Source organism: Leptonotus elevatus, chromosome 1, assembly GCF_054856555.1.
Source record: "Leptonotus elevatus isolate MCC_2025b chromosome 1, RoL_Lele_1.0, whole genome shotgun sequence".
Lineage (NCBI taxonomy): Eukaryota > Metazoa > Chordata > Actinopteri > Syngnathiformes > Syngnathidae > Leptonotus > Leptonotus elevatus.
In genome coordinates, this window is record NC_141239.1 from 35,386,444 (window position 1) to 35,413,128 (window position 26,685).

The 26,685-nt window shown below is 40.1% G+C and overlaps 1 protein-coding gene across 2 annotated transcripts in view; it reads right to left on the reverse strand.

Annotated features, from left to right (window-relative positions):
* The window catches only part of tox (thymocyte selection-associated high mobility group box), a 69,049-nt gene extending 46,072 nt beyond the window's left edge, over positions 1-22,977 (reverse strand). The window contains exon 1 of one of the 2 annotated variants that reach the window (XM_086094957.1): positions 22,810-22,977. Coding sequence is in view for 1 of the 2 variants with exons in the window: in XM_086094947.1 (XP_085951073.1) it covers positions 4,162-4,266 (105 nt within the window). In the remaining variant the exon portion in view is untranslated. Of the gene's footprint in view, positions 1-4,161; positions 4,818-22,809 lie in introns of those variants that run through there. The other variant, XM_086094947.1, reaches the window with a different exon arrangement.
* Positions 22,978-26,685: the final 3,708 nt, after the last annotated feature.

A 26,685-nucleotide genomic window follows, 5' to 3' on the forward strand; every position in this document is an offset into this window, starting at 1 on the left:
CGGCGGGACAAGGCGCGGCGCACTTAAAATCGGCACATTCACATATTCACCAAAGTTTAAAAATAAATAAATACATTTGTTCGCACCAGCTGATCGGCTTTTGGAACAAACTGCAAAGTCACACTTGGCGTCCTGTACACTTCTGTCGCCACCCGGAGATAGCGGTAGGTGTGTCCGTGTATAAAACTGTTGATTGCAATAGTGCTAGCATTAGCTAAAGTATTTAGTATGGCCACTGGGATGCCGGTAAAAAAACCTATTTCGGCTTGAATTTTATTTCGGCAATTTTTGCCATTTTCGGCCGAATATTCGGTGCATCACTAGTATACACTCATGTATGTGTGTATAGATACACACAGTGGCATTTTTTCCATAAAGACACACAATAATGTGAAAACGCTGCTGAGAAATCAATGTACAAGTTAGACTCGTTTAGCGAGTGGCAACGTAAGATGGCTGCTGCCCATACAGGTACAAGTAGTTCCTGTGCTCAAATGACCAAGATTCCTTGCGAATAGAGCACGCACAGAAAACAAACTAAAGTTCTGTTCAAATTAGGTATTTCGATCGTGTTTATATGAGCAAATATTCAGATTACACGAGGGCTTTTGGCGCGTATTTACATTGCCTTACAGACCCGAATATACTGGTATCGGGCGCCATCACGAATACTGATACCTTGAAATAAGTAAGGGTACGGGCCTGATACAGATACCTGGTATCGGTACTCTCCCATTCTTAATTATTTTACTTTGTTATTAATTTATTTTCTGGTTGTTCTTTCAAGTTATATTTAAAGTTGAGTTTTGGTAGTTGTTTATTAATCGGCATTTCAATACCATTTTAAAGAAAAACTACTTCTTTTTTTTCCTTTTTTTTGTCCAGCACTAGTTTGTGCAACTTTAGTTTTCACAAAAATGTTGGTTGGGAGACGACACTATACCAGCTGAGTCAAGCCTGGTATAACACGCCAAGTTGCTTTTTTTTGGTCTGAAACTTTAGTGGCTGAATGCAGAAGCGGAATGGAAAGTCTGCTCTGTCCACACGTTACTTTGACGTTACACAGACTTGCGCATGGCACCTGACAAAGTCAAATCTGCTTCATGTCCAGTTGGTTCAGACATTTGTGTTGACACATTCATCCCGTCATATAAATGATAAGTTTAAGGTTGCAGTGCATGTGCAGCCTCAGTTTCAGATTGGTTGTCATGGTTAATAATCGCATGCATGATACGGAGTGGACCCTTGTAATTGTGCTGAGGATTGTCTCCACTCAAATGAAATGGAAAATCTGTCTCTGCATTAACACATCTGCCACTCTGTTCTACAACCTTCTTTTTCAGTTGTTCTCTGCTTTTGTTTCTTATTCGTCCGACTTTCCCTCTCTTTCTGTCTCGCTGCTTCTGTGCCTGGCTGTGCTTTTCCTGTCTCTCTCCCTCCTCTATATTCTCTCGCTCTCTGTTCCCCCACACAGTAATATGATCTCGTCTATCAGACCGACAGAGCCATGAATCAAAAGACACACAGAGAGAAATATAGTACAAACCTTAGTGGCCCCACCCCCACTACAACCACACTCATCTGCAACATCCCTACCCCCAACAACTAGCTCTCTCTCTCTCTCTCTCTCTCTCTCTCAATCGCTCTCCTCTCCTCTCTCTCTATTTCTCTTTCTCTCCATTCCCTACCCCCAACCACACAGCCCGCTCTCTATCCACAGCCTCTATCTTCCATCTCTATCTTTTCTTAAACAAACACTCGCTGACAACAACACTGGGCACGGTGGCATACCTTTGTGCATGCATGTCCACTTCCCAGAAGAAGAGCAGCAAGTTGCAAGGCTTTAAAGTGTCAATGAAGTGTATTGCTGACACCTAACAACAATAACGTGGCATTCTGTGAATGCCCACATCTCGAGGCCGGAGTTCAAGACCGGCTAATGTACAGTTGCCCTGCCCAATCAAGAACGGCGGCCACCAGTTTGTCATTGCGTAGCTTTCATTCCGCCATGCCTCTCTTGAGGGCCGTACATATTAGTTACACATGTAAGAATGCAATAATACTACGTGAACAGAATCTCCACTTGGGGCAGGCAGCAGAAACGTTAGCGGAGGCACCTCACAGGATGCTTGCCTGCAATTTCGGAACGAAACTTACTCATATATTCATGTTTGAGAGCAAAGTAAAGTCACTTTATAACTGGGAGTTATCTGTGAAGCCAGAAATAAAACACTGCAGCTCAGTTGAGCTTCCTCAATCCCAAAGTGACTTGTGATAACGGATTATCATAAATTATAACCTGATAAATTTATTACGGGGACATTACAACATGGTGTTTGTTTTCCTCCTGTACTGCTGTTTCTTGTTTAAAGTGGCAGTGTGTAATCTTTAGCGCCATCTAGTAGTAAACTAACAATTCATTCAATTAAAAAAACACACTATTGATTTCAATAATATGCAAAAAAATAAACATGTTTTATCACATCAATGTATATTTTTTAAATAGAAATGTAGGTCTAGTAATCACTAATTATATTACATGGCTGGAGTTTCACCTTACAAGAGGCTGACATGTTTCACCGCCATCTTCCTGCTACGGACAAGGACAACTTCACAAACGAAGTTAGCCCTGGTGGTGCTTGCATCTATAGTGTCTGACCCAGTGGGGCAACCGTTGCTTACCTTCCATAGTTCTGGCCTGCAGGTGGTCGTCGCTGAGTCCCGTGATTTGTGATATTCTGCTTTGCTCTCTCAAGCTTTTACCAGCTTTTTATTTATTTTTTACTAGCTTCTCCCGCTATCCGGTCTTGTTAGCCACTCCAGCCTATGGCTCCGACTAACTCCCGCTAGACCCACTTGTTAGCTGCTCCGGGTAAATCCGGCTCGCTCAGTCTTTTGGCGTCGCTCGCCGGGCTTCACACCAGCTGCTAAGTCGCCATCGCTTGCCGAGCTGCTCGTTCACTCACGCAAAATAAGAATTGGTGGTAGGCTTGCAAAGTGTGGTCTCTCTGAGCCACCGTAGTGTGTGTATTTCGAAATGCATGCGCTTCGGCTGCATTCTATGATATAGTGATATCAAGTGGTCAACTATTACACACTGTCACTTTAAAGGAAATAGCTTGATTTGTCTTTCATAAAACCACCACTGTATTTATCTAGGAAATTAAGCACAAACTAGAATCAAGGTTCATATGACTTATTTCGATTGTTGGTAGTTAGTTGGGTATGTACATGTATTCTTCCGCCTTTAAATCCTTCACAAGAATCTTCTGCTAAATAACAAAATGAATATGTCCCAATTCGTTGCATTAAGACTGAAAGTTATACTCTAGTAGCTGTATTCTTCTACGATGTAAAGCATAATCACAGTTAAACACAGTCGATTGAGAGGACATCGCACAGCATACAGACAGCCAATCAGACAGACAGACATCGGAACTTAGTCAGTCACAGGTTTCTGACTATGACCCTTCACCTTGCCCAAAAGAGATTCAGAAGAGAGCAAGATTGCATATACAGTATCAAAGAGAAATCCCCCCCAAAATACAAAACAAAATGACCAGTATATATATATTTTTTCAACAAAAACAAATCTAAGATTTATGTGGCATGCCATGGCATTCAAGGCGACACTGGGAATGTAGCGCAGCACCTGCATTCAGCGTTTCTCACTGATCACAGTAGCACTGGCCTGGACTCAACCGGTATTAATGAAAATTCCCAAGTCCTCCCTGTCCAACACTGAGCAAAAATGCATTTGATTCCGAGACTCTTAAAAAGTGGTTGTTGTGTTGAGAACTTACAACACTAAGCTTCTCAGACAAGTTAACCAAGTATCAAAAAATGCCCATGGAAATGATGTGCTCAAAAATCCCAAACCACTACCTCATCTACCATCTTGTAGTGCTTTTTTAAAGCAACATTACCTTAAAATTACATTGGTGAAAGTCTAATAAAATCCTAGTTCATCATCAATAGACAATGGTAGCAGTAGCTGCTTTAATTAACTTCAAGCTAATAAAGCAATTAATTACCATTTAATTGGCAGGGCAAGACAGATGAATACCCCCACAGTTAATTAAAGTGAGGGGCAACACAAAGGTGACTTTCATCTGCCAGACAATGAGCAACACAAGAAGGTCTCTGCTCGGTGTCACCTACCTTGTTGGTCCCGAAGGCCGGGTCAGGATAGGAGAGCTGCCCCAGTCTGCTGTGCTCTGACGCGGCCAGAGGCTGAGGTGGTGGTGGGTAAACTGTCACATCCATGGCCCAATATACATCCGCTTCTCCCGCTGTTCTATTCTTCTGCTTTCTTTCTTCCTTCCTTTCAACAAAATCAACTAATGATTGTTTCGCTGTGTTCTTTTACAAACTTGGAGGTCCCTGAGCAACCGTAAGGAGAAACATCCACGAGCCTCTTCGGGAAACAAACGCCACTCTCGGGGATATTTAGGAGGGAGAAGTGAAGCCGAAAAGTAGGCTTTAAATGATCCCGCAAGTTTTGGAACAAGCTCTTCTCGCCACGCCGGGTTTCATGCTCCAAGAATTCCCCAAACTTCCAGGTCTACGCAATTGTTCATTGACAATTCATTCATTCATAAACTATTTCAGCCAGAATAACTCACTGTAAGACGCGTCTCCACCTGTTTCCTTGATAGTCGCGATCACGATGTTTTGTCCATTCAGGATGAGATGCGACTTGTAGTGTAATTGTTTCAATGCTCTGTCCCGCTGCTTGCTGTACTACTACACTGACTGCTGTACTGCTGTGCTGCTGCCAACTGCTGCTGGTGCGCGTTGCTTGGAGCTACTCTACTTTGCAGAGCACTCACAAAGAGAACTCCGTCATCAAGCTAGCACTGGTTAGCATACACGGATGCGGAAACCATTTTGTATTTACCAAAATAAGAACGTCTTGTCAGCGTGGTTTCTACGAGCAAACTTTTTTGCAATTCGAACAGTATAAATACAGGTTGGATTCACAAAAGATAGACCACATGTAAATTAAACTGAACCCACAAAAACAATGCAGTAATAGTAGCTGTGGAAAACAATACTATCAGAAACACATGTAGGCCTTCATTTATTCTCTGAACCGCTACATAAACTATAGTATTAGTTTCATGAAATGTTATTTATTTATTCCCAACAGATTATTTTCTTCATGTCAGCCCACGCTCCCAAAAATCTACCGGCCGTCTGGAATACACAATGGTCACCCAGTCCCTAGCAACAAAAACATTGTTTAATGCCATTATTACTTTGAATATATTTAGCATGAGTTACATATGCTGTGGTGCTGCTGTGCATTAGAGAATGTTTTTTTATTTGTCTATGTTGTGGTATCTGTTTTCAAATAAACATGAAAAATGCAGGTGTATTGCTAAGATTCCAATTGGAAGAAAACTGTATGTTAAAAGTCTCATTACCGCTGATATGTGATGAGAATACGTTTCTCCGTATGACCTTTCGCTATCTCGCGAAAGACTCCACTTGACAAACCCTTGGGATTCCTGTCTGATTTACACAATCCATGGGCACACCCCTTCACCATGTCCACATCTTGTTGGAACTTTGTTTGGTATGGTTCTTAGAATTGGACAAGTCCGTAGGTCGTCAATTCCCGTCGTCCACGATTCCCACCTTTTGGCGCGCGCGCTTCTGCTTTTTCAGCAAAAGCTTTATAACGCAAAGGCTCTCAAAAATACATGGAATGAGAGTGACCATATGAACTCACCCCGAATGACGGACGTAAATGTGCTTCAGTCGGTGCTCAGTCCATGTATTTATCCCAGGCTTCGTGTCTTTGTGCACTTACAGCAAGGTGGGCATCGTCATAGACGGCAATTGCCTATTAACAGACTTGCCCAGCTCTGATGGTTTTATTGAAGCTGACAAAAGTTTTGTGGTTGATTTTACGATGGATTTCAATGGAGCGGATACGGACATTGTCCGTTTGGTCGCGTGGTTTGCAAAAGATCAATTTCACTTCCTGTCATTCAAATATTGGGAGTATAAATTCAAATATAAATTATGACCTGATTAACTTTGTTGTAGTTTGCAGTGTGTGAAACTGTAAAGTGGTCATCTAACAACCCAGTTAGTGGGTTCAATACCAAGCCATTGTTACCACATTGAAGTGTCCTTGAGCAAGATACTGAACCCCCAGTTGCTCCTGATGCTGCGTCATGAGTAGTCGAATGTAAAGCACTTTGTTGGCTAGGGGATAGTCTCAATAGATTGTATTGGGCAGTGGTTATTTCATTATGCATAGTCAGTAAACCATGCATGCACACAGTTTTATAGTTTGATGTCTTTAATATGTAGAGTTGCAGGCTTGGGGAGTAACGGAATACATGTACTGCCGATAAGTAATCCGATTGCAATTTTTTTTTAAACTGTATTCCATTACAGTTACAGGGAAAAACATGTAGTAACAGGTACATTTATTAAAAATGGGGATTACTTCGAGGGAATACAATTACGATGAGAGAGAGTGCGAAAGAGGCGTGAGAGAGAGACGGTGTGAGAGAGAGACGGAGTGAGAGAGAGAGACGGAGTGAGAGAGAGAGAGAGAGAGAGAGAGAGAGAGAGAGAGAGAGAGAGAGAGAGCGTGCACGCCCGCACGAGTGGGACAGTTGCTACATGTCGGGGAGGTGGGAATGAACGAACTGACGAGTCGTGTCCTCCACACGCGGGCAGTTTGAAAAAGCTTCACGGACGGGAGGAGGAAATGGCGACCGGTATTCACTGGAACTTACTCGGAGCGAAAGTTCGAGCTGAGAGTCCAGCGGCATGCTACGCGCTGTAGCTTCTTGCTAGCTAGCCCGCTAGCCTACAACCATAATGTGAGTTACACCTTCCAAACAAATCTTCCTCCCACCAATTCACTATTTAAACATCATACACAACATATACACAACAACATAAACTTATGACTGGGATAAAAGTTCATTTTGCAGTTGATGTCACACATCGTCATCCTCATTGGATGACATATCTATCAATCTGTCTCTCAATCTATCTATCTATCTATCTATGAGGTGTGGTTGCTTTCAGTGACAGTTCGAAAACAACATATGGCCAATCAATCAATCAATCAATCAATCAATCAATCAATCAATCAATAGCCTACATGCTTTTTAATTACACAAGGATTTTTGCTATTTGTAGGCTGCCCGGGTCCCTATCACCCGCAAATAGCAGGGGCACATTGTATAGAATATATAATGTGGTGATATTTATTTTTATTTTGTCTTCATGAGCATACTCATTATTGGAGTAATCCAATTCTTTAATATTATGGTACTCGGATTACGTTACTAACTACATTTTTTAGCAGGTAACTTGTAACTGTAATGGATTACATTTTAAAGTAACCCTCCCAACCCTGTAGAGTTGTAATCTACTCGATGAGCAGTACAGGTCGAGCCTCAAGGCTCCCCAACAGGTTCATCCAGACACAGCTAATTATGGTCTATGCTTGTTTGTGTGTGATATCTCAATATCGGCAGTATGCCTTTCTAGCATCTGTTTTCGTCTCAGATATTTAGACATTTAGACAATCTCCCTTACATTTTGTACAGTTTGCCAAATAATTTTCAAGTATGGGATCCGTGTTGCTTTTATGGACACCAGGTCAGTCTGCTCAGTGTATTATCAATGTATAGTTTGTTCATCATCTCCATTCGGGGAATGACCAGATGAATGAACTTTACACGTCATGTCTTTAATCATCAAAATGATGGAAGATGGTGATTTGTGCTGTGGGAGCTTAGAACAGGATCTTGTGTTGGACAATTCCGTTTTTGTCTGCGTTCAACCTGTTTGACTGACCTACAGGCATCCACTATGAGGAGACTGTGCTACGAGGGCAATTTTTCCCTGACCCTCTGTTGCCTCTGCTAATCAATGGGAAGCTTGTACACTCTGTTCTCCACATTCTGTAGTCAGTGTGTGTGTGTATGTGCATGTGAGCGTGCATGTTCAGCTATTAGTGGAGGGTGAAAGGATTACCAAGCACAACAGTGTGTCTGGGTATCTACACTCTTGAGCAGACCCTTTCATTGGAGTCCATGCTGGTACTACTGTAGACTGTAATAGGCCGAATAGTTTAGTTTAAAACTACTAAAAAGCTGCCCCACGTCCGTGCTTTGTTGCAACGTTTAATTTCTGAAATCATAAAATTCATAATTACATTTCTTGGGGGAGAGGAGACAACCCTGATTTGAGGTCACATGCACAGAACACCTAAAACACTTACACTTACTTACTTACACTTACACTTACACTTACACTTACACTTACACTTACACTTACACTTACACTTACTTCAGGTTCTAATTTCATGACCAACACAAGTCTGGCGCCAGACTTTGTCTTGGTATTTTCACAGACGCACGCAAGTTGGGGCAGTTTTAAAAGTTTTTTCTAAGTTTTCATATTTTTGTTCACAAAGAAGCGGATTTTTTTTTAACTAATAGGAATATGGCTGCATCTTTTAGTAATTGATACAGCAATTTCATAATAGTTCTTAAACTTGAGTTAAAATTAGTGCTGTCCAGCATTAACTCATTGATTAATCGCAAAAAAATTATTGCATTAATCATGTATTAACAGATTAAACGCACTATTAATTTTGACCACAGATTATCCTTTAGCTTGACAGTGGATGGTTATGTTAAAGGTAGCACAGCATTAAAGTAAAGCATTTAATAAATGTTTGCATATGACATTCAGAATATTTGTTCATGTCAAACGACTGGGGTCTTCTTTTTTTTAAATTATGCAAGTAATTAACTGATTAGAAAAAGAGGAGAATGAGAACGTGCGGTGGATCAAAAAATGTTGAAGACGTCCTCATATTAAATGTCGAAAGAATTAACGTTCAACAATTAACGGCTCTTCAAATTTGGCGAACAAAAAAATGTGGCTAAAGAGCCTTTTTAATTAAGTGATTAATCGTGATTAAACAAAATTCTAAAATGTGATTAATCTGATTTAAAAATGTAATCGTTTGACGGCTCGAGTTAAAATAAAAAATATGTAGTGTACTATAAAAAGTGTGATATTGATTTGTAGTGAGATAATTTTTCTGCCACTAGATGGCATAATTGCATTTGTAAGACGGTGACAGCTCAGTGCATTTTTCTTTTCATATTAAGAGCTATCTAATCTTTAACATGAAGTAACTTGTGAATTACAACTAGACCCCAGTCTCCACAAATATATGCATTATTATTACATTTATTACTGCTAAATTTTGATTTAGACGTGTCTGCTGCTAAGTAAGGGGCGGTCATTACATATACAAAATAAATTGTGGCGTTAAGGAACTTAAAGCATTAATTTCGAGGCAGTGATTAAGGCAAAGGGATTCCCAAACAACTACTGAAGATTTGAAAATTGATGGCTTTGAAAATACCATCAACCCATCCATCTTTTTCCCCCCATGCAAAACACTGGGAAGTATGCATGGGGATTTCTTCACATTATTCTAATGTTTTGACATCCTCTTGTAGTGGATTTTATGAGCTGGAAGCACAAATAATGTAAAAATAAACAAATACATACTTGAAATCACTTAAGTTGTGAGCCCTGAATCTATAATCTATGAAAGTTTGACTTTTTGAATGGAATTACGGAAATTATTCAACTTTTTGAGAATATTCAATTTATTTTATGAGCACCTGCATATATATATATATATATATATATATATATATATATATATATATATATATATATATATATATATATATATATATATATATATATATATATATATATACACATATGTAAATGGTGTGCCTCTCTCTACAAAGACCGTTTTTTTCCCGAATACATGTGAATTAACAGGATTTTTATATATGATTCTCCAAATGAGAGTAGAAAACAAGAGAATCAGTTAATTACAGTATGAAACAAAGAAAAACAGGCACCATTCAGTCCAAGCTAACATCGAGGGTTAGTGCCTGACACAGTTAAACAGATGGTCAAACACGCACATAAAATACAAATCTACTTCTCTCACACAGAATTATGCTACGTTGGAACAGAGCTTCATAGCATATGTGTACAATATATGCACACACATACATAAACACACACACACGTAAGAAATAGCAGCTCATGCATATTAGTGTTTATTGCCTACACCCATTTAGGTATCATTAAAATGCATGCTTTTAGACTTTCAATCTCTCCCCATATATAACTCACTCACTCACTCACTCACTCACTCACTCACTCACTCACTCACTCACTCACTCACTCATTTGTTCGCTCGCCACACACGCACACACACACACCCCCACACACACACTTAGTGAACATACATACATGGTGCTGCCCATCCCCCACATATACGCATACATATATGCACCCCTCCCCTCTGTAAAAAGGCATAATTCACTTCCACATTCTCCACCCCCACACACACTTCCTCTATATAAAATGCCACACACACCAAAGCACATACACACAAAGCCGATCAAATACACGTGTACATTCAAATGCTTGCACACACAGTAGACACCATAAACTCATGCACACTCAATACACCATGTTTGTGCTGCACCTATGCTAATGCATGCCAATGCACAAAAGCACGTTCCCAAGCAAAGAAGTGCACGTGCACACACATGCACACAAATACACACACACACATCATCCGCACACTTACACTCTCTCTCCACCTCATATAGTTCTCAGATTTCAATGTATGAGCTTTCCAACATATCTGATGGGTTGAAAATGTAATGCACTGTAACATTTGAATGATGGGTGTCTCCTCATGTTGGGGAATTACATTATAGATTCATAGCAGAGCAATTCACTCTAGGGTAAAAACACTTTGTCCTCCAGGAATAAAACAGCCCTATTGCTACTATCTCGAGTGTGACAGAAGATTAAAGAAATGGCTGGGTTGAAAAAGAAGCCATAGTCTTTAATTCCAAAATCTTCTGCCGTTTTCCTAAAAGAAACATACATTCCACATAGCTTCAGAGTTGCTCGATCAATATCAAAATGCATACTGTACTGTATATCACAAGAATTTTAAAACCGGATGGAAGAGAAAAATAATCTGGAGTAGTTCTGAAATGTTTACACCGAGTACCACATCAAAAAGTACCGGTACTTGCCACCATCATGACCAACATTATTTTACAGTAGCTTAATAGACACAAAGCAGATGTTGAGGGGTTTTTTTGGTTTTCCAAAAGTGTGTTTATTAATATTATTGTAAGCCATTATAACGCACTATCCAATACTGTTGTTCCACTTTGATCTTACAGATGGTGATGACAAATTCATTGAGAGGCACCTTTATCAAATTAAATACACTCAAATGTCTTGTCCACCGCCCCAAGTGTGTTTTACTTTTCATATTATTCTAATAGCTATAACTAGCGTATAACTCAACAGAGCAGACATAAAATCTTGTCAAAAGTGGAAAAAATGTGTGACCAAACTGGCAAGCAGCAGTTTGTGCCATCAACAGTCTACACTTTGAACGTAGCCGTTTTTCGCGTGTGTACGTTTACGCAAATTTTCAGATTTGAGTTTAGTCTCTGAATAGACGTGTAAACAACATGTGAACCAGAGGGCCGTCAATGGGTTGAAAAACATGTGAAACTGATATTGGATGGGAACTAAATTGGAGCCATTGTAAAAACATTGAGTATAGCAAATACAGTCATTTGGAATAAACATCAACTACAGCCACACTAGTAGAACGAAAAAGGAAAACAACAGCTATTTCTAAACAGGAGGACACAAAGAGGACTGAAGGGAACAAGCTCCCCTAAAACAAATAACTGAATGAGGCTGCGGTGAATCACATCACAAAAGAAGAATTTCAACGCTTGTTGATGTGCTTGGGAAAAAAACATAACAAAACCAAGTGTTCAGTATTGTCATCAGTGAAATGAGGTGCAAAGTTAGTATTTAATTCTGTTAATAAATCAACAAACATCCATCAAACAGTGATTCTTAACTTTGCACTTTCATTCCTGGTCGAGGTAACACAACTTTACTAAACATTATAAAATGTTGTGACTTTCAAAGTTAGTTTGACGTTCTTGAACATCGTCAATATAGATTTGACTCATTTTGTAATGTTAAAGCAACACCAAGGAACTTTCAGTTTATGTTGATATGGCGGCGCCAAAAGTGGTATTGTTATGCCTGAAGGAAGACCCCATTTCCCATGACGACAAGCGAATTGAGTCTTTTTTTTTAGCTCACGCCAGCGAGTGAAATCCGGGCCAATGTTGATCCTTGACTGTCCTTTTATCCGGGTAGCTTCTATCCATCCATCCACCCATCCATCTATTTTCTTAACCGCTTGTTCTCACAATGGTCGCTGGAACCTATTCAAGCTGGCTTTGGGCAGTAGGCGGGGTACACCCTGAACGGCCTGAACCCTGCCAGCCAATTGCAAGGCAAACAGAGACGAACAACCATCCGCACTCACAATCGCACCTATGGACAATTTGGAGTGTTCAATTAACCTGCTATGCATGTCTTTGGAATGTGGGAGGAAACCGGAGTACCCGGAGAAAACCACGCAAGCACGGGAAGAACATGCAAACTCCACCCAGGAAGGCCGAAACCCGGACTCGATCTCACGTCCGCTGCACTGGGAGGCGGACGTGCTAACCAGTCAGCCCCGGGTAGCTTCCCTTTTTCTTTATTCCTTTTTGTCTCCTTAGACAAAACTTTTCAGTTGTTTTGCAGCTCCTGCCAGGAAAGCAGTAATCGTGCATCAACATTCAAATTGACTTCCGACTTTGTAACGAATGGATAAAGAGGGAAGTGATGTTTGCCATAAAGCAGTCAGCACATTTGTAATTTTTTGTTTGTTTTTTGATACAGACCCCCTCAGGCTATAACATACCATACCAACGTACCATTTAACTAGTTTTAAGTATTTTACTAAGGTTGAAAAGTTCCTTAGTGCTACTTTAAGGAAATTGTTACTAAGTTGTGACCTAACCTGTCCAAATGTATGCCTTATTTTACTGATTTTCTAAACAGTATGGGCCTAATTTACTAAGGGTATATGCATGGGCACAAACTTGATTGCTCATGCAAACAGAAGTGGAAGCTGATCTACTCATCGGCACACCCAGAATTGTGACTGTCAAATTTCAGCCAGCTTAAGTTTGCACATTTTGAGAGGAATATATGCAATTAGATTATTTAGCATGCACAATGTAGTTAATCAAACCAGAGACCAATTGTGATGGCTGATTTTTGTCTTCTGATTTTGTGGACGCCCACTATTTGTGGGCTATTCAGTAGGGACTGAGCAGCATATACAGTGGAACCCCGGAGTTTGAACGTCTCGGAACTCGTACAATTCGGACTTCAACCAAAAAATCTGGGTAAAAAATGCCTCGGAGTTTGAACTCATTTTCGGAGTTCGAACACCCAAGCAAAGCAAGCTTAGCCGAACATTCCTTGAAAACGGGTAAACAAGTGAAGCCGAGCGAAGCCAAGCAATGCCGAATGCTCACGTTGCGGTAGTTGAGACGATGCACTGCTCATTTCCAGTCAGATCGTGAATACTCCCGGAAGCTTGTTTACCGTATTTTCCGCACTATAAGGCGCACCTAAAAGCCTTTAATTCTCTCAAAAACCGAACAGTGCACCTAATAATCCGATGCGCCTTATATGTGGATCAATATTGGTTAAGTACTGCCACCGTAGTCAGGGGGCGTCGCCGAAGTAACAGCGGCTAGAACGGTAGTCCCACACCTGAACAAGGCTGGCAGATATTGTAAATATGGATATTAACGTTTGAACAATGTTGAGTTATTGTTATATTGTTAATACAGAACCATATTGTGTCTACACTACCAGTAACTTGTTTTGGGAGTGAACAGAGTTGTCAGAACACTGGTTTGTATGGGGTAGATGCCACAGACCAATCGACATCCGGGTTTCACACATCAGCGTTGTTTCCGGCCACTGATGGCCGCGTTCCAACACTCGCGTCCCCACCCTTGCGCCCCCCAAACGTGCCCAAATGCTTCGGACAACTGAGACAGACACAGTACACACTCACACCCGTCGACGGGAACGCGCAACCGAGGGGCACAAAGGCGGAAGCGCAAGAACTGGGACAGGACCCACACGTTGCAAACAGGAAACGGAAACAAAGCTGATGTGTGAAGACCAGGAAGACGGAAGTCCCGCCTCCTCCGTGGCATATACCCCATTGTATTACCGGTAATAAATATCGACTGATAGACTCATCTGACTGTTTTGTTGACATTCCCTTTAGCACAGCTCCATCTAGTGCAGTAGTGGGCAAACTCGGTCCTCGAGGGCTGGAGTCCTGCAGGTTTTGGATGTTTCCCTGCTCCAACGCAGCTGATTCCAATCAACAGGATTGTTATCAGGCTTATGCAGAGCTTGCTGAGGAGCTGATCATATATCAGCTGTGTTGGAGAAAGGAAACATCCAAAACCTGCAGGACTCCGGCCCTTGAGGACCGAGTGTGCCCACCCCTGATCTAGTGGATGCTTAACGCAACCCCAGCCACTACAGTAGCTTCTATTCTATGCGCCTTATAATGCTGTGCGCCTTATATATGAAAAATCCTTCTTTTAGTCCTTCCTCTGGTCTCTTGATGTCTCCCTAATCCTGTTGGAATTCAGATGGAGAGGGTGGTGCCCCTGGTTGGTTTTGGATGTCACTTTGCTTTATTTTTTCTTCCTTTGATCCTTCCTCCAGTGTCCTGACAATTACACGACTTTGGTGGAACTCTGAAGATTTCCGGTTAAGGTGAAGGGTTTCAGGTGAATTAAAGAGCACACACACACACACACACACACACACACAAACGCATGCATGGGTTGGGTTTACATTCCTAGTGCGGACATCTCATTGTATTTCCTAGACGCTTACCCTAACCTTAACTCTTTTACTGACAAAAACGTTAAATAACGTTTAGTAAAAACCTACGGAGGGGCGCCCAGGACGTTAAAAGACGTTCACTATGTTTTTTTTGTTGTTTTTTTGGAAACGGGTGGAGGAAAGCCTTGGCCAGCTGTGCTGAAAGTATCAGATCTAGTTAGTATAATGACTCATTTTGGCCCCTAGATGGCAGCGATGACTCTCTTTGGACAAGATTGGGTGGGCGTCAGTCGAAGACGTGAGGCGGAGCTAGAGTGTTGAGGGGACAATGGCTGATGAAGCAACAATGGCGACCGGTTGCAAGCAGCTCACGCTTGAGCATTTTTTTCAAAGACGGAAAGCATCGATCAATACTAAAAAGCGCATTGATGTTGACGATGATGATGATGGTGACTCCGAGCTTGACGCCGAAATTGGAAGCCTTGACGCGCGGCTATGATCAAGTCATAAAGCCTCACCGGCTAGCGATGCTAACGCCGGAAAACGCAGAGCACAACCGAGCACTTCTGCACAGGCGGACGTTCAATCGGACGATGAAGAGTAGTCGAAAAGCATCGACCAATGCACATTGATGATGATGACGCCGAAGTTGGAAGCGTTGACGCGCGACTATGATCACGTCATAAAGCCTCACCGGCGAGCGATGCTAATGCCGGAAAACGCGGAGCACAGGCGGACGTTCAATCGGACGATCAAGAGTACCCCGAATCCAATGCATATTCATCGGAGGAGTGAGTACAGTCTGATCACGGAGAAGACACTGGTTCTGGACTACGATGCCACCATGAATGGAGTGGATAAGATGGATCAGAACATCTACCACCCGGTATAGGAACTGAATGACATGAGGAAGCCAGACGTAACACCACCGTAACGTAACCGTATCATGATCCTGATAGTAGACTTGATGGCAACACACACTGCAGTATATACTTGCTATTCCCCGGAAAAAACGGCCGGCAAGAAAGTGTAGCGTCTGCACGCGAAGGGGCAATCGCTGTGAAACTAATCTGTTGTGCAAATCCTGTTGCGTCTCCTTGCACGCAGGGGAGTGTTACACAAAAAGAAAAACTGTCGTTGAAACATCCACATATTTGTAAATAGCACCACAGTTGCACACATTTGTAAATAGTTTGCCAAATTGTTGTGTCAAATTGTTACACTGTTGAATGTAAATAAACGTATTTTGCTATCAAAAAACACTTTTTCATTGTTGGTGGTAGTGTTTTACATAAGTAAAGCACTGTTTAGATGTTTGTGGCATCATTCTTGGAAAAAAAAGGTGTCAAATTCACTAGAGTGCATGAAATAATATCGTTTCACGAAAAGCTTGATTTCTCCGTATTTTGGTCCAAAACAAGAGCATTTGAGTGAAACTAACCATTTTCTATTGTTGATTACTGACGAACGGAATAAGGTAGAAACAAACTTTTTCTGTGGACCTTGAAAGATCAGTCAAAATGCTTAAATCGGCTGGCACTCACAGCATCCCTTTTCTGAAAACGTCTGGCAGTCAAAGAGTTAACCATCACAACTGACTGCCTTACCCTAACCCAAACCAAAACCCAATTCAAACCTAAACTTTAAAACCAAGTTTTGACCACCAAAATGTCCCCACAAGGACACATGGTCCCCACAATGATAGTAAAAACCCAGAAAATGGTCCCCATGATGTGATATAAACCCGCACGCATGCCGAATCAATAATACTGAGCATTCTCTCAAAAAAAAAAAAAGCAGTTCTAGTAATATTTTTAGTGTGCATTTGAAAAAAGAGTTGGGTCGAATATAAAGCCGAGATTTTTTATTCAGTCACTTTTGTTTAGAGTTGTTCGTAAACAGATGCCGATGACAAGTAGTCTAGTAAAGATATTTGCGACCCCCCCAAGAAGACGAGACCGAAGATGACATTTTCATCCGTTGCCGTGATTGTTTAAAACAAACATGCACATGATGCCGCATCGTCCAATCAGCTGGAAGTATTGTACAGAATGTCCCGTGCAAATCACTGTGGAGCAGTCCCAGATTGATAATGTGAAGAACTCCCTTGAGTGAATCACAATTATCAATCTGGCTATATTGCCAGGTTATAAAACTGTACAATACTTTGACCCTGTTCTCAATATATTATTACGTTTTTACATGTGTTTAAAGACTTTACAAATAAGTGCCATAAAAAAATGTCTGTGATGGAGAGGGTTTTACGGTATATGTGTGTAGACGTCTGTTTGTGTGGTCTTGTTCCTTCATGCGGTCATAATGCTTCAAAGTAGTTGCTAAGGCAGGACACAACGTTCTATTCGTCAGGTACAATATTTTCAATGTGTGCATTCGAAACATGAAACATGTCGTGTAGCACTAATGCACCTCTGCCTTTTCCACATTGTCATAGCAGTCCACCCCCCACACATTTCAATAATTGATGTGTTTCTTTAAAATAAAACCTTTCAGAGCTTCAGATCTATTATACATATTTTAAGATTCAGGCTTTTGTTTTTACTTCTACCTTGTACTTCGCACCGGTTGAGGAGCTGCTAGGCCACGAGTTCACGTTGCAGACTTCAATTGTGGAGTCAAAGGGCAACTTGGTTTGTAATGTTGTCTTTAGGAAGTTTATTTCATTAGAAGGCCTAAGAACAGCTGTTTTTGAAGCCATAGAAATGCGAATGAAAACATCGGTTAAAAAATGAAATCAGCAAATATTTAACTTTCGGTTTGAGTGCAAGACACATTTTCAGTCCAGAATTGTTGGGTTTGATTGAGTGACGCATGCCTGCCGCAAGTTTACCTTCTTGGAGCTCCTCCTCCCTGTTGTTATTAAAAAATGCAAGGCTTTATTATTTCCTCCCACTTACTCCCAATTCCGTTGTATTTTTATTTTGTATATGCAAACTAGCTAATTTACCTTCCACTTAAATTGTGAACCAAATTTGAAGAGCGAACTAGTGGATTTGGTGCTCTTGATTGTAACGCAGTTATACAGTATTCCATACAAATTCATTTGAAGTCAAATTTACATCAGGAAAGTAAAGGATGCAAACACACACACACACACACAGCTCTCTGTTGTGGCAGTATGATATTCAGTGAATGGCAGCACCATTGAATTAATTTGCACATTTTTAGCTGAGGGTTGATGCATCATTCAGGGCTATTTTTCCCCGCTGTCACAGTTTTACACCCAGTCTCATCATTATTTCATACTGGGCTATTTATTATGCTACTGTGATGCATACACACGAGCACACACATGCACACATAAAATGCTAAGTCTTTTCTTAGAAAAAAAAAAAATCAATGCACTCTTATAAACAAGTAGGCATGTATTTATAATCTGTTGTGCTCTAGTTTTTTTTGTATGACAGTTGGTCATTTTGTGGAAGGATTCAAGGATAATAACCAATAATAACAAGAACAACATCAATGAATAGGTAAGCAATCCTTTTATTCTTAGGTCATGGCCATGGTAGGCATCTGACACCCTTATACATCCACACTAAATGTATTTATTTATTTAAAGAAAATAAAGAAATGCTAATGTGTAATACTTTTTGTTGTTGTCGTCACTTGCCAGTAAATGACTACTTAACCACCCCTGTTTTCCTGAAAAATGTGTTCCGTTTAATGCGCTAATTTTGACACCCCTAACATATATATATATATACCTAGTGTGTGTGTACGTGTGTGACAGAGAGAATGGGAGAGAAAGACGAGACAGCATTGCTGACAACCTGTCAGTTTGCATTGACTACAGTATGACAATAAACTGTACACTGTCTTGACAAGTAGCTCCACGCACGCATGCGCATTCACGTACACTGTTTATACTGACTTTCCTCAGGACTCTAATCCTTGACCCCAATATCAGCGTTATGGCGAGTTAAGTGTTTCTTTGGTCAGAAATAATCCACGCAGTAGGTAAACAACTGAGAGTAATTTATTGTTGTCAATGTGACAGACAGCTGAAGCAATGATCTCTTCTTCAGAATGGTCATTTTCAGATTGTGTCGTATTGTATTGTATCGCATTGGATTGTTTTGGTTTGTCTGCGTACTTGGAAGGTGGCACAACATTTACAGAGCCTACGTTATCTTCCAAACTGACACTCAGGATGCATTAGCGCTTGAAGCCGGGAGCCTGACTGCAATAAAAAGGTACTACATGCACAGTCCTTTATGGAGGTTTGAGAAGGGGTCTGCGGTGCTTATGGCCATTTCCTGCCTGATTGGAATTGTGCAACTCCACTCTTGTAAGTGAAATAACTGTAGGTAATGCCAAGGGATAGACCGGGCAACCCGTTGCCGATTATCGGCACCGATATTGGGCATTTTGATGAATATCGGTATCAGCCTTTTTTTTCTAAATAAATCTGACGGCCATATAAGATAAGTCTAAAGCCGTTTTAATCTCAGGGAACTTTTGATTTAAATTATCATTTAACTTTATAAGAAGTGCTGCTGTCTCTGGTAACCTTCTGAACTATTTGTTTTTGTTTGACGTTAACAAAGAAATGTGAAAATTTAAGATTTAAGGTATTTTAAAATTTTGGAAAAAAATATTTACTGTAGAAAACAATTGAGAGCTATGGTATTTACTTATTTAAGTTTCTATTTAACTTTTTAAGATGTACTTATAAGCTTGGGAGCTCCCCCTCAGTATTTTGTTAGAAATTTAAAAGCATGTCTAAAATGAAAAAAAATAAACATTTTGAAAAGTCTGATATATTGTTCACTAAACATGTTTTAAGACATTACAACAGGGTCCAGATTGCCTTTTTTTTTTTATATTGCCGCCAATATTATAACCCCCCCCCCCTCCCCCAAAATTACTGAAAATGAATATGAGCTCTAAATATCGGTCATCTGCCTCCTTGACCACTAAAAATTGGCATCGGTATCGGCCCTGCAAAAAAAAGCAATATCGTTCTATCTCTAGTAATGTCCAAGGTAGAGTTACAAGACTTTGGTTTGTTGTTTCTGTCATTCAACCAAGTTATGTTCAACTAAGCTTATCCTTTTCCGGCCCCTCCCAAGGCCTACATGAAAACGTCAGTTCTAGATATGCTCCTTGTGAGATATTGTAAATGATACATATTATTATATCATATATTATGGTTGCAGTATATGAAAGTGATAAAGAACTTTTTATTTACTGACAATGGAATGGCGATTAAAGGGGCAGGAGCAAAATAGTTTATACTTCTTCCTACTCCTTTTCGAACATGTACTGTACTGTATATCTAAGCGTGTAATTTATTACCAATGATTGGGTTGACCACTGTTTTACTTGCTTTTGAGGTTTTTTTTGTGAATTGTCTTTTTTTCTCTCACAAATCTACGTACAATAAGTTTGTTCCTTCATATGATATATGTTCAAAATAAACACAAAAAACTAGATTACAAAAATATAATATCACATAAGCTACAACATATACCAAAAATGAAAAAGGGCAGAAGACTGTGAAATATGTTGAGGATTAAGAGAAACTTTATCTGTATTGTTGTAAAATGTGTAATTCATCTGTAAAGTTGCCACCCTGCCCTAAATTGCCAGTAAATGATTTTGCCAATGAATCATGTTAACCCATAGTAAACTCGAGATGACACTTAACTTTTCATCCAAATGGAGTGCGGGAGTCAAATTGTTATAATAGCTTCAGTAATTCTAAAGTGCAAGTCATGCTACAGGAGGCGAACACTAAAAGGTTTGCATTATTTAGCAGTGTCTACTACAAAACTACACTACATAAAAAAAATAAAAATAAACACTGTTGTGTAAATGTGCACTCCAATGTCTCCAGGTAGCATTAAGGCTTTTGTTGGTCAGATTTTACTATGTGAATTAAAAAACACACCTCAATCCAAAATGTTATTGTTTGTTCCACGCTCCTTGCAAAAACACTCCACAAAGTGCTGTGGTTGAGCAGTTGGTGAACTTTTTTTCATTCAATATCCTAAATGGTGATGTAAATGTATCATTCACATTTTCAATTAAAGTATTTATTCATTTACCGCACATGCATTGTAAAATTTCCACAAATACAAAGTCTTGTTGTTGTTATTAACATGCATAGATGTTATGTGTATGTCCGCTTCATTCAAGATTTTAGAACCTACAGTATTTAGTATACCACAGTATACTGTATAGTGCTGTAGCACTGGTGTGGCCGACTTTATTGGTCCCTGGACGCACCACAGCCCATCTGGGAAAATGTTGTGGCCACATGAAACTAAAATCTTTTTTTGCAATGCACAAAAGTTTTGTTTTGTCTGTAGCAACAAAACCAACATTTATGCGGGATCCAGCCAGGACAAGGCCAGTACAACACAATGGGGATGGTTTAAAAATTAAAACAAAGAGGAAAAAAGAGTTAAAGAGAAAAAGAGTTTTGCTGTTGGCTAGGGTAAGGTCACAGGATCTTGGAGATTAAAGTAAGTTATTTTAAACATATATACTATGTCAACTAATGGCGGAGACGGGTGGTGGCCACCCCACAGCCCCCCCGGATCCTGGATATTCAACAATATTGTCAATGCCTACTAAATAATTGATATCTCAGCTCCTGAAGCAGATAGAAATATAATTCCCAAAACATTTCAGAGCTTACACATGTGGCGTTCACACAAACCTAAGTTTATTATTATAAACCTTCAATATATACATATATATATATATATATATATTTATTTATTTATTTTATCATCTGCGGGTGGTTTTTTTTGGACACAGTTGTCATGTTGCCTGAATGACAGCCTATGTTAGTCCATAAAAAGGCATAATTTACTTGTTTTTGTTATTTATTCGAATTATGTTTAATGTTCAGTGTTTTGAACAAATAAATGTGTGTAAAATCAACATAGTTTTTTTTTTTTTAATATATATACTTAGTCATACATTTTGCTGTTCGGTTTCCTTTTCTACTTATTGTGTACGGGTCAGTAACTGACATTTGCCTTATTGGCGGCAAGTGCAAGAAAACTCTATTGTAACTGAGCAACTCATTGACAATTGTAACAGCTCCAATGCATTGAATTCATAACATATGCTCTGAAATTATTTTATGCAGCCCGCTAGTCGGTGCTCGCAGCCCAAGGTCGGCATGAGAACGATATGGCTGCATGGTTAAGAACCACTTATTTAGAGATTTCAGGTATGAACTTATATGAGTCATGGTTTCACCCTGGCCACCCCAATGAAAAATATCTGGCTACGCCCCTGATGTCAACAAACCGATTTAGTCAACAATCGAATACGTTTGAATGGGAAACGTGAATATGGCTTTGTACATGTATGACGAAGATAAAATACACTCCATTTACAATTTAAGATTTTCATAAAATTTGATCTTTTGATTGTTGAACTATGATGTGTTTTTTTTCTGTGTGAAAAAAAACCCTCTTTACTTCCTGTTATGACCTATAACCTGCAGCCAAACTTAGCCACTTGCACGGAAATTGACAATCACGGACTATAGATAGTTTTACATTCAGTTTTACTTGAAATCTCTAGTAATTTGTGCACTTTTCAAAGCCAAATTCAAACAGCATATTAGTTGTACGTCTTTGGCGCATCATCTCAGAGCAAAATATCCTGCTCAATTCCCTCCTATTCTGAATACAGTATATTTTCTATTTGATTATTTTACATTAATGCCAACATTTTACTCAAATTAATGTGTTACAAGCTTTGAAAAAGAAGTAGAAGCAGATGTAGAAAAATGTGATTAATCGCGATTAATTATACAAAAAAAAAGCGTGATTATGCATCCGGTGTGGCCTTCAATTCATTGAATTCATTTTTTTAAATAAAACTATTTACCATTGCTGAGCAATTTTAAGTTGTAAGAATAGTGTTCTTAACTAAATGGCAGACGTCGCTTACCTGCACCTCCAACCCCAAGACTGTCCTTGTGCATCAGAGAAGAAGAGAAGAGAGAGCGGAGCTGCCAAAAAGGAGCACCAAGACCAGTCATCACCGCAAGAGTCCAAACAACAGCATTTTTGTTGTTTTCCACAAGAACCGTTGACAGTTCATTTTAAGTTCCTAAATTTGTATCCTCCAAAAACATGGGTTTAGTCCATGCTTCAAAGTGTTACAAATGCCTGATGCATGGGTTAGACACCAACCACGTAGAGGGGAGGTCTTGGCTTTGCAGGCCTTCTACAAAAAAAAGGAAAAGAGTGAACGTTAGTGCCCTATACAACACTTTTGAAAGAGTTGAAAATAAGTGTGCCGTTCTATGGTGGCGATAAATTATTTTAAATTCTAATCTGATGATATTAATAGAATATTAGTATGGGGGGGAAACAACCATGTGCAAACTGACCATTTGTCTTTCCAGCAGGATTTCTATTAACATCTGTGTTTGTGCTTGTTTGTTTGCGTGCTGAAATATTGGCACCAACACAGGAGAGAGAGAAAATAGGGCATGATGACTTCAAACAGACAGGGAGAGAAAGCAAGACACCCAGACAGACAGACGTGGAGAAAAAAGAGACAGACAGAGAGTCCAAACGAGAAGAAATGGAGCGCAGCACATCAATCATTAGGATGATTATTATGGCAGTTGGCATGGCAACAACGTCCCATCCCCCCCCCCCCCCCCCACCCCCACGCTCCTCTCCTCTCCCCTGCTATCATTCTCGGGTTTTTTTCTTTGTCAAATCAGTTCAAATGCACTTAAATGCCATGGTAGGCACAGAAAAAAAGAAATGGTGAGAGTGTCGATTAGAATGAACAACAAAGGAAGCAGGACAACATGAAAGCACATCGCAGTAAAATAGTTGCACCAAAGCAACAACATTAGTCATTTCATTATGTTAATTTCACATGCCAGATGTTGGAGCTTCTCTAAATCCTTATTGTCTTGTGATCATCGTAAAAGGCCTGTCTGAGGAATTTATCAGCTGTATGAGTGCATTACTGTAACAAGGTTACTGTTCTCTCACAGCTACTAAAGCTACAATGTTCCTTGTTTTTTTCTTTTCTGGGTGGTAACAGATGGTGAAAGTACTGTGGATGAGAAGTACGTAAGAAGCACCAGCAGATGTAACACGAGAGCACGAGAAGAGACTAAAATCATCAGCTTCTATCTTTCTGTCTTTATTATTTCCACTCGACATTTGGAGCCGGCTGCAACAACTTGCCACGGAACCACAACGACATTAGTGAGATTTAACGCTGATATATGTTGTTTCTCATCTCAAAATCATAACATTTTCTCTTCACAGTATCTTTGGCCCTTCAAGGGTCAAATGTCGTGTCGTTTTACATCAAGAAATAATGGAAATATAAACAATGGACGCAGTTGCAGCTATAAAACACTTAATAACTGAACACTGGCACAAATCGGGCAGGGCGAGCACCATAAATCTGCGTTGAGGCGGGTTAGACCGGGTGTTCGTAATTTCTCAGCCAAACACAAGCCAGCGTATAAAAAAAAAAAAAGGGGGGTTCTTTCCACCATTGTGAGTGTGAACACAGCTGACTTCACACGCCACCAATCAAAACACTTCCTCTCATTCTGATGCATACCAGTGCGGAAAAGGATACAGCGAACCATGTGTGACCAGAGCATTGTCACTGGTGTTGCCGTGTGTGGCAGCAAATAACATAAACGGGTTCCCTTATGAAATACAGAATGAGCTGCGAGTAGCCGCTGGTGACCGCGAACTGCATTTATCTACCCCTACCCCCACTCGTTTGTGTGTACCCCCCTCCTTCAATAGCTGCATGCCAATCAGAATGGGGATAATTTAAAAACTATATAATCAACTGATTTCTACAATAATCTAGTGGATTTAATGCCTGCTGTTGTCAACTGGTCATAGTTACAAATTGCGGAGGCGGGGCGAGGGAGAAAGAGAAGATTCGGCCAGTGAGCAGTGAATCATATGTGCTGCAGAGGGTGCATTTCAGGCGGCCATTAGTGCGCCGACGGCCTGCTAATGGAACCAAGGACTGTTGCGTCGCGCTGGCATGTCGAACATCTCACTGACTGCAGTATCAACATTCCATCAACAGAGGGCGCTAATTGACTGAAAAGGTCATGAGAAGCTTAGAGTACAATGCACATTTATATTGCCTGGAAATGTCTGTGGAAGGCGTACAAAGGTGCCGGTAATGCCTCAAGGGCAAATAAATTTGCGTCGACCTATTTTTGTGATCAACTTTTTTTCCCCCAGGCCTAAAACAATAGATAGACTATAGTTGAGGGGGAAATAGAAACAATAGATGCTCATAATTAAAATGGTTGTCCAATAGTATACTGTTTTTAGCGCCCAATGAAATGTTGACAAGACTAGTTAAGTAAAAAAGATAAGTAAAGTAACTAAGTTACTTTTGAATTCAAGTAATCTGTAAAGTAACTCTTTTTCAAGATAACCCATCCAACACTGGTGCTGAGTAAAAAAAGTAACAATTGGTGCATAATCACACCTAAAATAGCTGACGGTGGAGGAATCGATTTCATGTCGAAAAAAGAAACTTTTCAAGGACAAGATAAATGTCTGGCTTGTTTCGACAGGGATTCATGTGGCACTTCCAGAACAGCATGTATGAGCACAACTAGCTAAAAGGCTTAGAGGAGCAAAGAAAGGACAGTAGGTTTTATTAATGATGGATTCCATTGAACGTTTTGTCATGCTATTAGTCAAGTCATCTAGCGCTTTCAAACAGCTGTAGCTGTCACAAAGCGCTTTACAGAAACACATAACATGAGCATAAAAAATTAATATAGGCAAATGTTGACTTTGAACTTCTGCAAATGACAATGTAGTGTGGAGGTTAGTAGTCGTTTGGAGGAAAGTAAAAGGTATCCTTGTTTTAGTGTCTTGCTACACTGAAGGATAGGCTGCAGCTCGATAGAGACTGTAATTCATGCACATACTGTAGGTGGATGGACGGATGGATGGATGGACGGACGGATTTCATCAACCTAATTCATTACACGAGTCAGAAAGCCTCATTGGCATAATGTAGAAAGTAGTCAGGTATCTGCAAATCACTAAATGATTACTGGCTTTTGCATTAATCAGATAAAAGCTTCATTTGGATGTGAGTAAATGGGTGGCGTTATTAGTCACAAGCAGCTGCAGCCTCAACGATGGACCATGCGAAGCAAGTGGGAGGCTGATGAGTCAAACAGAAATGTTCTATGCGCACCAGACTGAAGCAGCAAATAATAAAATATCTTTATGGATGACATTTAGCTAAGTTCAGGGTGATGTGTGGAACTCTGCCCCTCTTTCTCTTCCTGTCTCTATCTATCTGTCTGTCTCTCTGTATTTTCTGGGTCTTTGCTCTGACACAATTACACTTCAGCTCCTATCAGCTCGCTGGATGCTCCACTGCACCCCAGGAATGGATGGATGCACATATACACTCACATGCACGCACACTTTTGGATGCAACTCGAATTTGTGATTATGATTCTTGATGAGTACAGTGTAGTCTTTGTTCCAGGTTAGGGTCACTAAATCAGAAAGATATATAATAATAATAATAATAATACTTATTTTACACAAGGCAAGACAAGGTGGAGTGGCAGCATTTGGTGGCATCAATTATAAGACATTATAAAACTAATAAACTGCATCACAGTCTGAAATGCATTTCAGTATTCTTACATTGTAGATGAGTCATTACCAATGATATGGGGGAAAGGTCGCTCTTAATTGTGTCGTTCAATGGTGCATGGCGTCAACTAGCCCATGCAAAACATATATACAGTCCAAACAATTCATATTTCAACACATT